The sequence below is a fragment of the Lates calcarifer genome, unplaced genomic scaffold (genome assembly GCF_001640805.2).
Source record: "Lates calcarifer isolate ASB-BC8 unplaced genomic scaffold, TLL_Latcal_v3 _unitig_1376_quiver_2669, whole genome shotgun sequence".
In the NCBI taxonomy this organism is placed as follows: Eukaryota; Metazoa; Chordata; class Actinopteri; family Centropomidae; genus Lates; species Lates calcarifer.
Window position 1 is genome coordinate 5,491 of NW_026115480.1, and position 17,511 is coordinate 23,001.

General features: G+C 46.2%; 1 protein-coding gene and 1 long non-coding RNA gene across 6 annotated transcripts; one reads left to right on the plus strand and one right to left on the minus strand.

Moving 5' to 3' along the window:
• The first annotated feature begins 453 nt into the window (after window positions 1-453).
• LOC108888565 (activin receptor type-2A) lies at window positions 454-16,857 on the plus strand. Of its 2 annotated transcripts, XM_018684621.2 has the most exons (12): window positions 454-1,608; window positions 9,163-9,394; window positions 10,217-10,329; window positions 10,873-11,027; window positions 12,689-12,712; window positions 12,968-13,111; window positions 13,767-13,910; window positions 14,087-14,232; window positions 14,317-14,431; window positions 14,538-14,676; window positions 14,797-14,927; window positions 15,018-16,857. In XM_018684621.2, exons 1-12 carry the CDS (start codon window positions 1,554-1,556, stop codon window positions 15,210-15,212), a joined length of 1,593 nt encoding a protein of 530 aa, XP_018540137.1. In that variant the 5' UTR covers window positions 454-1,553; the 3' UTR covers window positions 15,213-16,857. The 2 variants fall into 2 exon arrangements, with proteins under 2 accessions (XP_018540137.1, XP_018540138.1); XM_018684622.2 differs by lacking the exon at window positions 12,689-12,712 and having other exon boundaries at window positions 456-1,608.
• LOC127139344 (uncharacterized) lies at window positions 2,828-3,359 on the minus strand. Of its 4 annotated transcripts, none has more exons than XR_007809543.1 (3): window positions 3,270-3,359; window positions 3,126-3,173; window positions 2,828-2,853 (listed from the first exon to the last, which is right to left on the minus strand). It is a non-coding gene; the product is annotated as an uncharacterized LOC127139344 (long non-coding RNA). The 4 variants fall into 4 exon arrangements; XR_007809544.1 differs by lacking the exon at window positions 2,828-2,853 and adding an exon at window positions 2,892-2,917; XR_007809545.1 differs by lacking the exon at window positions 2,828-2,853 and adding an exon at window positions 2,972-2,997.
• Window positions 16,858-17,511: the final 654 nt, after the last annotated feature.

Genomic DNA, 17,511 nt, shown 5'->3' on the forward strand with positions numbered 1-17,511 from the left:
TATACTAACAGTTTTCCCTTGCCTCCAGTTTTTATGCTAAACTAGGCCAACAGTTTCCCCTGCTTCCAGTTTTTATGCTAAGCTAGGCTAACAGTTTAATATAGCTATATTATATATCTATATTATTTATTAATTATCATAGGTATTTCTAAAAATGTTGAACTCTTTATGTCATGTAGTAATAAACTAGTTTTCCTTTAACGTGTTAAATACACTTGAACTGATGTTTTCTGAGTTAGTTTAGTCGTTATTCCATGTTTTCGGTGGGAACCTGTCCGGTGCCACTCTCCCTGACAGGAGGCGGGACTTCTGTGTCATTCCAGTCATCCTGCGTCAGGACGCCGCTCGGGATTGGTGGAAGAATCCAGGCGAAGCTCCTTCCGCGCAGCCTATTGGCTACAGCTGGTGTCACTCAGATGATTCTCGGCGCTGTGACAGATGACCGTCGAAGGAGGTGGGAAAAAAAACAAAAATAATCTGAGCGGGGCGGCCATCTTGCTTGAGCTCGCTAAGGCAGGGAGAGAGTGGAAGTGAAGACGGAGGAGAACCGCAGCGGGAGAGAGCAAACCTCGGGTGTGTGTGTTCGTTCAGACCGGGGTAATTTACACAACGGGTCCACCGCCACCGTGAGGAGAAACTGCGTGGTTGTGTCTGCGGTTTGTGGTTTTCCTCCTCGGGATCCGGAGAGGAAACAGTGGGACTGCTACCCGTGGAGCTAAGCTAACGGCTAGCCGGGCCAGCTAGCTGTTCGCTAACCGAGCTGGGGTCGTCAGCAGCGGACTGAGGGCTGCAGCTCCGCTCGGTAACATTGTGGCTGATCGCGGAGGGCTGTTTTCCAGGCGCGGACTCTGATCCCGGATCACACCACCAAGACGTCGCTCGGAGCAGCGCCTCATAGGTCGATCTTACATTAAAACACGATATGAACAGTCGGGATTTAACTTTTTCTTCGACGTGACTGTGAGCCGGGAGGAAAGAGGCAGGTTTTTACAGATAAAAGCAGGAATGTGGAGCGGCTCTACCACCGGCTAGCTACAGCCGGAGCTCCGCGTTAATCCCGCTCTGGAAGCGCACTAAATCAGTGCAGATCGATGAAAATGTCCCGTCTGATCCCGGAGAAAAAGGCTGTTTTTCTGCTTCAGGTTGCTCGCTGTTCCCCTGTCAGCTGCCAACTGTTTACCTGCCAATGACATTGCCTGTAATTACTCGGAGAACCGAACTGTTCAGCTGCGTCTGATCCCGATGAGGAGACCTGAAAGTCGGGTGGTATTACCCGGTGTGTCGGGCTGTTAGCGGAGCCTCTGAACCCAGGCCTGACCTCGGATAAACGGCTCCACATTTACCTCACCTCACCGTGGTTAAAGTGTCATATTGTCTCACGTTAAACCGTGAGGACCGGGGCCGTGTCAGAGGGGTCTGGACCGGGACATGGTGCAGGGTCTCCGCCGCATCTCAAAGCTCGTTTAAAGGGACGTTAATCCCCGGTTTCCTCTGGATTATAACTGTAATAATAATATTAACGGACTGTGTGTGTCTGTGTGTGTGGATCCAGGATGGGATCAGCGACCAAACTGGCCTTCAGTGTTTTCCTCATCTCCTGCTCCTCAGGTGAGTCTGCTGTCACCACACCTGTACAGGCAGGTACACTCTGTACACAGGGAGGCGTCACTGCAAATACTCTGTTACTGTGCGCAGTAATCAGAGTACTAGTCAGTCAGAGAATCAGTCAATGATTCTGTTCTGTTAATGATAATCGATTATTAGTCAATCACTAAACAAGAAGTTGTAGTTATGTAACTAATTATGTTTATTATCGATTCATTGATCAGTAGTGCTGAGTGTGTATTTCCTCTCATGTTGACATATTTAAATGTTGTATTTAGACTCATAAACCCGGAAGTGTTCAGTCAGAGCAGCTGAAACCAGGAGAGTTAAATATGTTTTTATTTCCTGTCAGGGCTGCAACCAGTGATTATCTTCATTATTGATTAATCTGATGATTATTGATAGACTGTTAAATAGAGCTGGGAGATATGGCAAAAAGCATGACCAATATTTTTTATTTTCCTCACTGCTTGATATTGATATTGATATTTATCTGGATATTTAATCTGTGACTTAAGTTTACCAGCAGGCTTGTTGGTTAAACTCTGAGAATGTTATTTATTATTTACACTGCAAACATGTTTTATATGCTTTAACTAAATATTAAAAATAAACTTGTGTCAAAAAATGTCAATAAAACAGAAACCTGTGTTGATCACAGATCTCTCTGATAGATTTCTCTGATAGGACCTTCTATGTAGAGGAGAAGACAGTCAGCAGTTAGTGAAAAGTACTTCCTGTCTGGGAGTTTGTACCTACAGTTTCCTGAACCCATCTGTCTCTGCTATGTTCGGGGAAATCATTAAAGCTGTAAATCATAAGTTTCATCACAGTACGATGTTATATTGATTGAGTGGATGACGATTCAATGTTTGCTGATATCATTTTAAAATAAAAGTGTGTCTTAAAAATGATGATACTGTGACAGTCTGTCATGTTATACGTTATGTTAGTGTTGGGTTAGTGAAGAAACTGTTCAGTTGAAGTACTGTTATTCCAGGGTTAATGAACACAATTGCGATTGGCTGGGAGCCAGGGCTTTGGGTTGTCATAGCTAGCATAGAGAAAAGTTCAGGGGTTTTGTTATTTTGGTTGTGATGAAAACAGCTGACTTCTCTGTGCTCTGCTTGGTGAGGAATGTTACAACATGAATGATGACTGGTCAGTGTTTTCATTGTGGCTCAATACTACCTGTTAGCCCTGCTACCTGTTAGTCCTGCTAACTGTTAGACCTGCTACCTGTTAGACCTGCTACCTGTTAGCCCTGCTACCTGTTAGTCCTGCTAACTGTTAGACCTGCTACCTGTTAGACCTGCTAACTGTTAGACCTGCTACCTGTTAGCCCTGCTACCTGTTAGTCCTGCTAACTGTTAGACCTGCTACCTGTTAGACCTGCTAACTGTTAGCCCTGCTACCTGTTAGCCCTGCTACCTGTTAGTCCTGCTAACTGTTAGACCTGCTACCTGTTAGACCTGCTAACTGTTAGACCTGCTACCTGTTAGACCTGTTAGCTGTTAAACCTGTTAGCTGTTAAACCTGTTAGCTGTTAGCCCTGCTACCTGTTAGCCCTGCTAACTGTTAGACTTGTTAAATGTTAAACCTGTTAGCTGTTAGCCCTGCTACCTGTTAGCCCTGCTACCTGTTAGCCCTGCTAACTGTTAGACCTGCTACCTGTTAGACCTGTTAGCTGTTAAACCTGTTAGCTGTTAGACCTGCTACCTGTTAGCCCTGCTACCTGTTAGCCCTGCTAACTGTTAGACATGCTACCTGTTAGACCTGTTAAATGTTAAACCTGTTAGCTGTTAGCCCTGCTACCTGTTAGCCCTGTTAGCTGTTAGACCTGCTACCTGTTAGACCTGCTACCTGTTAGACCTGCTACCTGTTAGACTTACTAGCCCTGCTACCTGTTAGACCTGTTAGATGTTAGACCTGCTAACTGTTAGACCTGTTAGCTGTTAGACCTGCTATCTGTTAGCCCTGCTACCTGTTAGACCTGTTAAATGTTAGACCTGTTAGCTGTTAGACCTGCTACCTGTTAGCCCTGCTACCTGTTAGACCTGTTAGATGTTAGATCTGCTACCTGTTAGCCCTGCTACCTGTTAGACCTGTTAGCTGTTAGACCTACTAGCCCTGCTACCTGTTAGACCTGTTAACTGTTAAACCTGTTAGCTGTTAGACCTGTTAACTGTTAAACCTGTTAGCTGTTAGACCTGCTACCTGTTAGCCCTGCTAACTGTTAGACCTGCTACCTGTTAGACCTGCTACCTGTTAGCCCTGCTACCTGTTAGCCCTGCTAACTGTTAGACCTGCTACCTGTTAGACCTGTTAAATGTTAAACCTGTTAGCTGTTAGACCTGCTACCTGTTAGCCCTGCTACCTGTTAGACCTGTTAGCTGTTAGACCTGCTACCTGTTAGACCTGCTACTTGTTAGACCTGCTACCTGTTAGACCTGTTAGCTGTTAGACTTACTAGCCCTGCTACCTGTTAGACCTGTTAGATGTTAGACCTGCTAACTGTTAGACCTGTTAGCTGTTAGACCTGCTATCTGTTAGCCCTGCTACCTGTTAGACCTGTTAGATGTTAGATCTGCTACCTGTTAGCCCTGCTACCTGTTAGACCTGTTAGCTGTTAGACCTACTAGCCCTGCTACCTGTTAGACCTGTTAACTGTTAAACCTGTTAGCTGTTAGACCTGTTAACTGTTAAACCTGTTAGCTGTTAGACCTGCTACCTGTTAGCCCTGCTAACTGTTAGACCTGCTACCTGTTAGACCTGCTACCTGTTAGCCCTGCTACCTGTTAGCCCTGCTAACTGTTAGACCTGCTACCTGTTAGACCTGTTAAATGTTAAACCTGTTAGCTGTTAGACCTGCTACCTGTTAGCCCTGCTACCTGTTAGACCTGTTAGCTGTTAGACCTGCTACCTGTTAGACCTGCTACTTGTTAGACCTGCTACCTGTTAGACCTGTTAGCTGTTAGACTTACTAGCCCTGCTACCTGTTAGACCTGTTAGATGTTAGACCTGCTAACTGTTAGACCTGTTAGCTGTTAGACCTGCTATCTGTTAGCCCTGCTACCTGTTAGACCTGTTAAATGTTAGACCTGTTAGCTGTTAGACCTGCTACCTGTTAGCCCTGCTACCTGTTAGACCTGTTAGATGTTAGATCTGCTACCTGTTAGCCCTGCTACCTGTTAGACCTGTTAGCTGTTAGACCTACTAGCCCTGCTACCTGTTAGACCTGTTAAATGTTAGACCTGTTAGCTGTTAGACCTGCTACCTGTTAGCCCTGCTACCTGTTAGACCTGTTAGCTGTTATACCTACTAGCCCTGCTACCTGTTAGACCTGTTAGATGTTAGACCTGTTACCTGTTAGACCTACTAGCCCTGCTACCTGTTAGACCTATTAACTGTTAGACCTGCTACCTGTTAGCCCTGCTTCCTGTTAGATGTTAGACCTGCTAACTGTTAGACCTGTTAACTGTTAGACCTGCTATCTGTTAGCCCTGCTACCTGTTAGACCTGTTAGCTGTTAGACCTACTAGCCCTGCTACCTGTTAAACCTGTTAGATGTTACCCCTGCTACCTGTTAGCCCTGTTAGCTGTTAGACTTGCTACCGGTTAGTCCTGTTAGCTGTTAGACCTGCTACCTGTTAGCCCTGCTACCTGTTAGACCTGTTAGATGTTAGATCTGCTACCTGTTAGCCCTGCTACCTGTTAGACCTGTTAGCTGTTATACCTACTAGCCCTGCTACCTGTTAGACCTGTTAGATGTTAGACCTGTTACCTGTTAGACCTACTAGCCCTGCTACCTGTTAGACCTATTAACTGTTAGACCTGCTACCTGTTAGCCCTGCTTCCTGTTAGATGTTAGACCTGCTAACTGTTAGACCTGTTAACTGTTAGACCTGCTATCTGTTAGCCCTGCTACCTGTTAGACGTGCTACCTGTTAGACCTGTTAGCTGTTAGACCTACTAGCCCTGCTACCTGTTAAACCTGTTAGATGTTACCCCTGCTACCTGTTAGCCCTGTTAGCTGTTAGACTTGCTACCGGTTAGTCCTGTTAGCTGTTAGACCTGCTAGCTGTTAGACCCGTTAGATGTTAGCCCTGCTAGCTGCTAGACCTGCTAGCTGTTAGCCCTGTTAGATGTTAGACTTGCTACCTGTTAGTCCTGCTAGCTGCTAGACCTGCTAGCTGTTAGACCTGCTAGCTTTAGCCCTGCTACCTGTTAGACCTGTTAGATGTTAGACCTGTTAACTGTTAGACCTGCTACCTGTTAGCCCTGCTACCTGTTAGACCTGTTAGATGTTAGACCTGCTAACTGTTAGACCTGTTAACTGTTAGACCTGTTAACTGTTAGACCTGCTATCTGTTAGCCCTGCTACCTGTTAGACCTGTTAAATGTTAGACCTGCTACCTGTTAGACCTGTTAGCTGTTAGACCTACTAGCCCTGCTACCCGTTAAACCTGTTAGGTGTTAGACCTGCTACCTGTTAGCCCTGCTACCTGTTAGACCTGTTAGCTGTTATACCTACTAGCCCTGCTACCTGTTAGACCTGTTAGATGTTAGACCTGCTACCTGTTAAATCTGGTAGCTGTTAGTCCTGTTAGCTGTTAGACCTGCTAGCTGTTAGCCCTGTTAGATGTTAGCCCTGTTAGATGTTAGACCTGCTACCTGTTAGACCTGTTAGCTGTTAGACCTACTAGCCCTGCTACCTGTTAAACCTGTTAGCTGTTAGACTTGCTACCTGTTAGTCCTGTTAGCTGTTAGTCCTGTTAGCTGTTAGACCTGCTAGCTGTTAGACCTGCTACCTGTTAGACCTACTAGCCCTGCTACCTGTTAAACCTGTTAGCTGTTAGCCCTGTTAGATGTTAGACTTGCTACCTGTTAGTCCTGCTAGCTGCTAGACCTGCTAGCTTTAGACCTGCTACCCATTAGCCCTGTTAGATGATAGACCTGTTAGATGTTAGACCTGCTAGCTCTTAGCCCTGATGGGACTCGGTGTGGACAGACAAACAGGATCTTCAGCCTCTCTGTGTCTCTGGGATGAAACCTTTTCAGCTGATTATAAAGATTTGTTGTGTTTCGATCTTTGTTGGTACTGACGGGCAACATGTTTCTCAGACCGTCTTAATGTGGATTTCATCACTTTTAATGAAACCAAACCACTTCCATATAATGGACGTGCTGTGACCTTTGACCTTTGTTCTGTTCGGAGGATAATGTGAGTTCTTCAGGCTCGTGTTTCTGACAAGTCCACAGCTTTCTTTGCCTCCTGCAGGTCAGGAAATGGATGTGAAACTGCTGCCTGATTGGCTGTTGTCACATCAATGCTGCCCTGTGATAGGCTGTTAGATTAAAATGTTCTGAGCTCATCATCTTAAACCACAAAAAATGTATCCTGATCCCAGATGGAGATCAGTTTATCGTCCAGCCCGATGGTTAAATGATCCAAACAGCCTCAGAAACCTGTAAATAATTCAGTTTGATTCTGATTTAAACCAGAGAAAAATAACAACATTATCAGATCTGAGGCTGGACGTGCACAGTGTTTGAAGTTGTTCCTTCAATAATCAATAATCAAAGAGCTAGCAGAATGTTTTTCTGTTGATCAGTTCATCGACTAATCATCTGAGTGTAACAGGTTACTGTCTTCAGGTGTTTTTGTCTCAAAACCCAGAGACATTTGAGACAGTAGGGAAATTAATCTGCATCTGTTGCAGTAATCAATCAATAATCTTGATTAATTTTAAAGGAGGAAATGTCAGTTTGGATTTGGATCAGTCACATTTAAATAGAAAATAATCAATGATTATTAGATAAATAATAATAAATAATAAATGATATAACATATATCAATATTTATCATAATAAAATTATATTGTTTATTAGATATTATTATAATAATAAATGATTTTTATATAATAAATAATAAATAAATAATGATTATTAGTCGCAGACATAAGTAGTTTAAGTAAAAACCCCTGATGCCATCAGTCTGTACTGCAGTGTGAGTATTGATCACTTCAGATGCCTGATCAGATTGATAATGACATCAGATATGATGTCACAGTGATCTGGAGTGAGCCCTCTGATAGTTGATGGTTACCTGAGTGACATCACAGGTCTACCTGTGGTCCTCCTGGTCATCATATGGTAACAGGAAGTGACAGATCAGTAGTTAAAATCACCTGTCACATGATCAGGTATTCAGTAACATGTGGTAACACACAGTAAATACTGACTCTGACAGGAACTGGAATCTGGATTATCTGGATCCAGAAAACATGACCACTCCTGTTTTCATCTGCACCACTTCCTGTAGGGTTTTCACAGTAAAAGTCTGGCAGCAGGGACTTTTATTTTGACAGTGTGTGTGTGGATGTGTCGTCATAAACCAGCTGCACAATTTTAGTAGAACATCTGGACTCATGCTGCTGCAGTAAAAACATCTGGATCAGATCCAGCTGCCTCATGTCCACCATCAGACCTCCTGCTGTGTGTGTGTGTCTGTGAGATATTTGTGAGGACCAGTGGGAGATTATGTCCGACTGAGGACAGTTAAACTGGTCCTCGCTCTCTGACTCAGATTCACACCTGGTCTCAGGTGTGTGGTGGACTGAGTTTACCTGGTTCAGGCCTGGTCTCAGGTGTGTGGTGGACTGAGTTTACCTGGCTCAGACCTGGTCTCAGGTGTGTGGTGGACTGAGTTTACCTGGCTCAGACCTGGTCTCAGGTGTGTGGTGGACTGAGTATACCTGGCTCAGACCCGGTCTCAGGTGTGTGGTGGACTGAGTTTACCTGGTTCAGGCCTGGTCTCAGGTGTGTGGTGGACTGAGTTTACCTGGCTCAGACCCGATCTCAGGTGTGTGGTGGACTAAGTATACCTGGCTCAGACCCGATCTCAGGTGTGTGGTGGACTGAGTTTACCTGGTTCAGGCCCGATCTCAGGTGTGTGGTGGACTAAGTATACCTGGCTCAGACCCGATCTCAGGTGTGTGGTGGACTGAGTTTACCTGGTTCAGGCCTGGTCTCAGGTGTGTGGTGGACTGAGTTTACCTGGCTCAGACCTGGTCTCAGGTGTGTGGTGGACTGAGTTTACCTGGCTCAGACCTGGTCTCAGGTGTGTGGTGGACTGAGTATACCTGGCTCAGACCCGGTCTCAGGTGTGTGGTGGACTGAGTTTACCTGGTTCAGGCCTGGTCTCAGGTGTGTGGTGGACTGAGTTTACCTGGCTCAGACCCGATCTCAGGTGTGTGGTGGACTAAGTATACCTGGCTCAGACCCGATCTCAGGTGTGTGGTGGACTGAGTTTACCTGGTTCAGGCATGGTCTCAGGTGTGTGGTGGACTGAGTTTACCTGGTTAACGTTTGTTTCAGCAGCAGTGTGTTGTTTATTCTCACCTGTCAGGTGTGTCAGGTGACCTCCCGCTCTGAGCACGCTCAGATGTTTCCACAGCAAACAGCAGAGTTTACCTGCAGCAGAAACAGACTGTGTGACCTGGTCATGTTTCACCAGGTGAGTCCAGACTCTGATGCTCTCTGTCTCCTCCTCAGGTGCCATCCTGGGTCGCTCAGAGACTCAGAAGTGTGTCCACTACAACTACAGCCCTTCGTCCTCCTCCTCGGTGGCGGGGGTGGAGGGTCGGGGGAACGTCAGCGGGGTGATGACCTGCTCTGGGGAGAAAGACAAGAGGCTGCACTGCTTCGCCACCTGGAAGAACGTCTCTGGAGCCGTGCAGGTGGTCAAACAGGGCTGCTGGCTCGACGACGTCAACTGCTACGACAGGTAGGACGGTCAGCGATGACCTCTGACCCACAGACCCTCAGTCCACAGTGAGACCAGGTCAGCAGCTGTAGATCCAGATCAGACCAGCTCTGCAATCTCCAGCTGCGGATCAGGGTCTGAGGTAAACCAGGCTCAGGTGTCAGCAGCTGGCTCTGATTCCAGGTGAGAGGTGGATTATGTGTGTCCCCTCAGGGAGGTGGATTCATGTGTCAGAGGGTTTGGAGGTGTGAACAGTCAGTCAGCAGCAGACAGACGTCCTGACATGTTTTACCTCTGCAGCACTCACTTCACTTTAACACCCCTCAACCCTCAGTCCTGATGACTGTGAGGGGTCCTGATCCAGCCTGGTGTTTCCTGACCCCCCTCCCTCAAAGATCAGACCTGCAGTCCTCAGTAACACCCTCCCTCTGTGTGTGTGTGTGTGTGTGTGTGTGTGTGTTGTGTTTCCTGTGTCCTCGTGTCTCTACTTGTTGTTGAACTTGTTTACCTGCAGCTCAGGAAACAGGTTCAGCTTCACTCCTCTGTTTCTCATCAAGTTTGAACAAATACAAACCAACTGTTAATCTAAACACAGCCCAACCCCTCCAAGGTTTAAAGCCCCCGTCAGAAGAAAACATAACAGTGGCAACTCTTTGTTGTGGTTGTATGTCTCTTTGTGGTAGAACAAACAAGAAACAGACACTTTATACAGAGACCCTGGTCCACAGGCCACTGGATACTGTAGATCCGTCTGTTAATCCATTCATGGTCCCAGGTCACATTATTTGATTACTGATATTTCTAACAGTAATTGATACCTGTCTTCTCTTCCTCTGCTGACAGGAACGAGTGTGTGGAGAAGAAAGATGCTCCTGAAGTTTTCTTCTGCTGCTGTGAAGGAAGTTTGTGTAACGACAAGTTCTACTACAGCCCCGACAGCAGCCAGCCACCGCCCAGTAAGACTCACCTGTTCACCTGTTTACTTTTCGACCTGTTCACCTGTCTACATTTCCACCTGTCCATTTGTTCACCTGTTTTCCTGTCTACCTGTCCACCTGTCCAGATTTTCACCTTTTCACCTGTCTACCTGTTTACTTTTCGTCCTGTTCACCTGTCTACATTTCCACCTGTCCATCTGTTCACCTGTTCACCTGTCTACCTGTTTACCTGTCCAGCTGTCTACATTTTCACCTGTCTACCTGTTTACCTTTCGACCTGTTCACCTGTCTACATTTTCACCTGTTCACTTGTTTACCTGTCTACCTGTCCACCTGTCCACATTTTCACCTGTCCACCTGTCTACCTGTCTACCTGTCCACCTGTCCACATTTTCACCTGTCCACCTGTCTACCTGTCCACCTGTTCACCTGTCCACATTTTCATCTGGTCACCTTTCGACCTGTTCACCTGTCCACCTATTTAACTGTCCACCTGCTACCTGTCACCTGTGTGTGATGTAACTTTATAAACTGACATGATGTCTCTCTGTTTTTCCGTAGCGACGAACAAACCGGTGACGTCTCCTCCCCCGGTGCTGACCACTCTGATGTACTCGCTGGTTCCCATCATGGCCGTCACCGCCATCATCCTCTTCTCCTTCTGGATGTACCGACACCACAAACTGGCCTACCCACCTGTACTGGTGCCCACACAGGTGAGACACTGTCTAACTCAGGTTATTCTTCTGTGGTGTTTTTAAACAGAACTGTCAGATATTTGTTGTTGCTGTCGCTCAGAGAGGATCTGACGCTCATCTCTTGTTGCATGGTTGAATCGTCTGGGTTTTTGGACAGGTGGACAGGTAAAACAAACATGGCTGAAGCTCACCTGTCTACCTCAGAACATTATGTCAACTATTAATTGATTAATCAATAAACTGATCAGCAGATCAACCGTTAATGAGGATAATGGCCAGTTATCTTTAACAGGTGTGTCAGATTGTGGTCTGAGTCATATGATTACCTGGTCAGTTTACCTGGTCAGTCTTTGTTGATTCTTCTGGACCTCAGGACTGTGACGTTACGCCTCTCAGCTCCTCTTCACCAAATGAGTTCTGGTTCTGAACCAGTTCTGTTCAGGATACTTGTTTGATCAAGGTTTAAAGGTTATTAAATCAACCTGGAGAATAGGACACACCCACTGATGATGTCACAGTTCACACCTGAAAACCTGCTGTTTTGGTCTAAATGCTCGGAACAGTTCAGATTTAGGATCAGGATCCAGAACAGAGCCGGTGGGAAAGAGAGAGAGAATGTTTTTATTTCTCTGACTGTGTGGGAATCAGAGGTTTTCACCTGTACAACAGGTGAGAAGATGAATCCTTAATGATAAACTCAACTAAACAGATACAGACCTCAGAGAAGGTGTCTGAATGTGTTTGTTATAAATACCTGTGTAGTGGAAGGAGATATCTGAGGTGTTACAACAAATATCAGGATTGTTTAGAAAAGAAAATGTAACAGGAAGCAACACATTCCTGATGAACGTGTTCGTAAGAAGAAAAAAGCTTTTAGAAGGAGCAGGAGGTTACTGGTTCTTTAACATCTGAGGAGACTGAGACGGTACAAACAGAGGGTTTATGGAGGAGTCACACTGCTGCAGAATGAAGTGAATGTTGGTTCAGTGTTACTGACACTGTTTGGTGATGATGTTTGTAAATGGAAAGAAACAAAAAATACTAATACAAATCTAACTGAACCTTCGCTGGTTCATTCTACGGTTCTCTCTCTCTTTCTCTTCTTTCTCTCTCTCGGTTTAAACTGGATTTCATTTGAACCTTTTTACAGCAGCAGCAATCATTTCCAGACACACTGCAGATGTAAAGATGTGTTCTTGGTCACAGCTCAGCTCTCAGCAGGTAGAACTCACCTGACTCAACAGAAATGAGTCGTTCTACTCGAGTCGCTCTACTCGTTTTCATCCAGTATCTAACTCCACGGTTCGGTCGTTTTAACACAAGATCTGGTTGTTTACAGCTAAAAAGAGTGCAACGACTCGTCAACGGACATCTTTCAGTCTTCCTGCCTGACTGATGCAGATTCCAGTGAAGGTTGTAGGACTGATTTATCAGGGTGGTTAGTGACAGGTTGTGATCTGACAGCAGCTTCTTACTTCTGGTTCATCTTCTCTGAGCTGAGACCGATGTTACAGAGGTGTTAGTTAGATGTTACAGGTCGTGGACTCTGGACTTCAGACCTGAGACTGACCTGTCTCCCTCAGGTCCTGATGAGGACATGTTTCAGTCTGTGTAGAGATGTACACCCTGTGAACTCTGACCTCTGCTGTGTTTCCTCTTCCTCTTCCTGTCTGACTCAGCACGCCTTTCATATAATGATCGAGGTAAGAGGATCAGACGTCTCTTCAGCCTCATCACTGCTTCATGTCTTTGAGTTTGCATCTTCCTCCTCCAGCCTCAGTTCTCTTTTGTTTCTGTGCCACTTGTTTATTTTTGTTGTTGTTGTTGTTGTTGTTGTTGTGCACAGATGGACAGACGTTGTCTCCATGTCCTGATCAGCTGATGATGTGCATGTCTGTCTCTGTCAGAGACCAGGTTGAACCCGTCCTTCAGTCTGTTGTTGTGGTCTCTCCCTCCAGGACCCCGGTCCCCTCCCTCCCTCTCCCATCCTGGGCCAGAAGCCTCTGCAGTTACTGGAGATCAAAGCCAGGGGGCGCTTCGGCTGCGTGTGGAAGGCTCAGCTGCTCAGTGAATACGTGGCCGTCAAAATCTTCCCCATACAGGTCTGACTCCACTGTCTCTACTGACTCTGACTCTACTGACTGTCTCTACTAACTCTACTGACTCTACTGTGTCTACTCTCTCCATCTGAGTGGTTTCCTTCTGCACTGATCAGTCACCACATTAAAACAGTGACAGGTGAAGAACCTCGATCAGCTCGTTACAGTGGCACCTGTCAGGAGGGTTTGTCAGGCAGCAGGTGAACAGTCAGGTGTTGAAAAGTTTGTCGGTGGTCTCTGTCTGTCCATCTGTGGTCGGACTCTGAATGTAGAGACTTGTTGACCTGTCTCCTCTGAAGCGATCCTCATCATTTCTGACAGACTCGATCATTATCACCTATCAGAGAACTGTGGTGCTGTAATGGCGATCAGCAGAGCTCCTGTTGGCTGAAGTAAACTGAAGTAATGCTGTGTTACACCTGTCAGGTGTGTGAGAGCAGGTCAAAGGTCGTTTTAAATGTAATAATTAAAGTTTTAAATGTATTTTATGGATTCATGAGGCTGAAAACTTCTCAAACTGCAGTTTAATATTTAGCCAATTCATCTTTAAAATCAGTCTCTTCAGGGTCTGTGTCAGTTTAAACCAGAGCTAACACACTTCACAGTAAACCTGAATCTGGAGTCTGACCTCTGACCTCTGACCTCTGTGTGTGTTCAGGACAAACAGTCGTGGCAGAACGAGTTTGAGATCTACAACCTGAACGGGATGAGACACGAGAACCTGCTGCAGTTCATTGGAGCAGAGAGGAGGGGCAGTAACATGGACATGGAGCTGTGGCTCATCACTGCCTTCCATGAGAAGGTAACACTGACCCCTGCTGGACGGAGGGAGGACTGCAACACATTAGTCTCTTTAATCCATTTTATCTCCTGCTTTATTAAACTGGGCTTCATGTAAATATGAAAGATATATTCTTACAGACCGGTCACCTGTGTTCACAGGAAGTCACCTGACATGTTGTGTTGTGTTGTGTTCAGGGTTCTCTTACAGATTACCTGAAGGCCAACGTTCTCTCCTGGTCTGAGCTGTGTCTCATCGCTCAGTCCATGTCCCGAGGTCTCGCCTACCTGCATGAGGACATACCCGGACACAAGGACGGACACAAACCTGCCATCGCGCACAGGTATGCTCCACACACAGGTACTCAGGTGTTCTCAGGTGCACCGAGTCTGTCCCAGAGGAGGTGTGACTGTGTGTGATGTTTCAGGGACTTTAAGAGTAAGAACGTCCTGCTGAAGTCCAACCTGACCGCCTGCATCGCTGACTTCGGCCTCGCTCTCAGGTTTGAGGCGGGAAAATCTCCAGGAGACACCCACGGACAGGTGAGCTCACCTGAGAGACCCCCCCCCCAAGAGTCCTGTATCTGCATAAACACAGTGTTGCATGTACAGCAGTTTCAGACCAGGTGTGTCCCTGTGTGTGGTTCAGGTGGGGACCAGGAGGTACATGGCCCCGGAGGTCCTGGAGGGGGCCATTAACTTCCAGAGAGATGCCTTCCTGAGGATCGACATGTACGCTCTGGGTCTGGTCCTGTGGGAGCTCGCCTCGCGCTGCAAAGCTGCTGACGGTAACAACATCCAGACTCTGGTGGTCTCTGTGTGTCTCTGTGTCTGTCCTGGACTCTGATGGTCCCTTTCGGTCTCTATGTCTGTCCTGGACTCTGACGGTCCTCCTGTCTCTGGTCTAGGTCCAGTGGACGAGTACATGTTGCCGTTTGAAGAAGAGGTGGGTCAGCACCCGTCTCTGGAGGACATACAGGAGGTGGTGGTCCACAAGAAGCTGAGGCCGCTGCTCAGAGAGTGCTGGCAGAAACACGCCGTGAGTCTGACTACGTTACCCATAATGCACCTCTACTCGGTCACCCTCAGTTCTGACAGTGCTGTTGTGGATCTGCTGGTCCTTTCTCAGGGTCTGGCTCTGCTCTGCGAGACCATTGAGGAGTGCTGGGACCATGAGGCCGAGGCCCGGCTGTCGGCCGGCTGCGTGGAGGAGCGCGTCGTGCAGATGCAGCGGCAGACGAGTGTCACGGCACCTGAGGAGATCGTCACCGTCGTCACCATGGTAACCAACGTGGACTACCCGCCCAAGGAGTCGAGCCTATGATGAGGCTCGGGGGGCATGGGGGTGGTGGGGCGATTGGGGGCAGGGTCGGAGCAGGGACTCCCCTTGGCGAGCGCCGCCCCGTCTCCGACCATAGGGTCACAAGACCCAGTCAGGTGAGTCTTAGACTGACGAGCAGAGGACAACATGGCGGAGAGTCTCCCTCTCTCTGGCTCATCAGTTCCTGTTTTTTACTACAAAATAAAAGACTTTTTCTACGACAGTGTGAGGATAAAAACAGTTTGTGTGATTTCAGTATAAAAAGGGCGACTTTAGTTTTTAGACACACGCTGTTTGTTTCTCTGAATGATGTGATGCCAATAAGAAACAGCTTCTGAATGTCTGTATCACTGCTGTGTATATATAGATTATTACTATATACATATATATATATATATATGTATATATATATATATATATATATATATACAGAGATGTTGGAGAAGCAGAATAATCAGGTTATTGATCCACACAGGAAGTCTTGACGCGTCAAACAAACCAGGATGTTTCTTTTCTTTCCTCTGACGTTTGATTCTTTAACATCTGAGGAGAAACTGGAGTCGACCGATTTTATCGAAAGATTTTAAATGTCTAAATAAAGAAATAAAGTGAGACACTCGTGAACCTTCACAATAAAATACCACAGTAAACACTGAGAGAAAACACTGAGCTGGTCGTCTTTCACTCTATTTCTTCATTCCACTTCTTTCCTTTAATCTAAATCTTCCAGACTAAATTCTGAATCTGAATGAAAACGACAATCAAAACATGATTTTAATGTTTTAATGAATAAACTGTGTCGTCCAGTTTCTCCTCGTCAGAAACCAAAGAATCAGTCGAGCTGCTGATCAATAACACTAATAATCGATCAGCTGTTAGCTCCTCCTGAAACTAAAAGTAAGCTAGAGTTTTCTGTGAGTCCTCAGATTTAAATTTAGAGAAGAAAAATCCCTCAGAATATGAACATTAGTGAAAACACTTCCCCTGTTTTAGGTTTTAATATTTGAAGCATGTGTGTTTTTATTTCAGTCCTCTGACGGTTAGTTTTTCTTCGTCCTCCCTGTTTGTGGTTCAGATCCTCTACAACCTCGCGCCTGTTCTCAGACATCAAGAGAAAATCACAGAGCACTGAATAAAACAATAACTGTAAATCACATCAGCACGAAAATCATGGTAGAAATTTAAACTGGGGTTTTAAAACATCTGCGACCGTTAATTCTTCTTCATGTTGACACATTAACCTGACGCGTCCTCTCTCACAATCACATCTTTTCCTTTCTAAATATCTAAGATCCTGATGTTGTTGCAGTGCCAGTGTTTCCTCTCAGCTCACAGTTTAATCCGTTGTCCCAGAAAGAAACATCCTTGTTCCGAGTTGTACACAAGTTGATCTGATGATGGATCATTTCATCTCCGTGGTTACCTGCTTTCTGCAGGACAACACACACAGCAACAGGACGCATCATGACACAAGGTGATTCGACATGACGTTGACAGTGACGTGACATCGACAGAATGTGACATCGACAGAATGTGACGTGACATCGAAGTGACATCGACTTGACATCGACAGAATGTGACATCGACAGAATGTGACGTGACATCGACAGAATGACATCGACAGAATGTGACATCGACAGAATGTGACATCGACGTGACATCGAAGTGACATCGACATGTGACATCGACAGAATGTGACATCGACAGAATGTGACGTGACATTGACAGAATGTGACATCGACAGAATGTGACATCGACATCGACAGAATGTGACATCGACAGAATGTGACATCGACAGAATGTGACGTGACATCGACATGACATCGACAGAATGTGACGTGACATCGAAGTGACATCGACTTGACATCGACAGAATGTGACGTGACATTGACAGAATGTGACATCGACAGAATGTGACATTGACAGAATGTGACGTGACATCGAAGTGACATTGACTTGACATCGACAGAATGTGACGTGACATCGACAGAATGTGACATCGACAGAATGTGACATCAACAGAATGAGACGTGACATCGACATGACATCGGCAGAATGTGACGCGACATCAGCAGAATGTGACGTAGCGTGCAATGACGTGTGTGTAGCTGTTTAAACGTTCCCCCGTCGTGCTGCCGGTTCCTGCGGCCGTGTCGTGTTAACAGTGACTGAAATGTCAGAAGAATCCAGACTCTAAGACGAACCACCAACAGGGAGACTTTCAGGGACCTGTAGGAAAAGTGTCACCTGTTGACCTCAGTGTAGTCTGATCAAACTGTCCTCAGGCAGGCTGCTGCTGCTG

Bases quoted from the DNA above. Each gene is read 5' to 3' on its own strand.
- LOC108888565 (XM_018684621.2), top strand. From the start codon at position 1,554: ATGGGATCAGCGACCAAACTGGCCTTCAGTGTTTTCCTCATCTCCTGC. The intron at 9,395-10,216 runs GTAGGACGGTCA...CTCTGCTGACAG, and splicing joins GACGTCAACTGCTACGACAG to GAACGAGTGTGTGGAGAAGA. The intron at 12,713-12,967 runs GTAAGAGGATCA...CTCTCCCTCCAG, and splicing joins CCTTTCATATAATGATCGAG to GACCCCGGTCCCCTCCCTCC.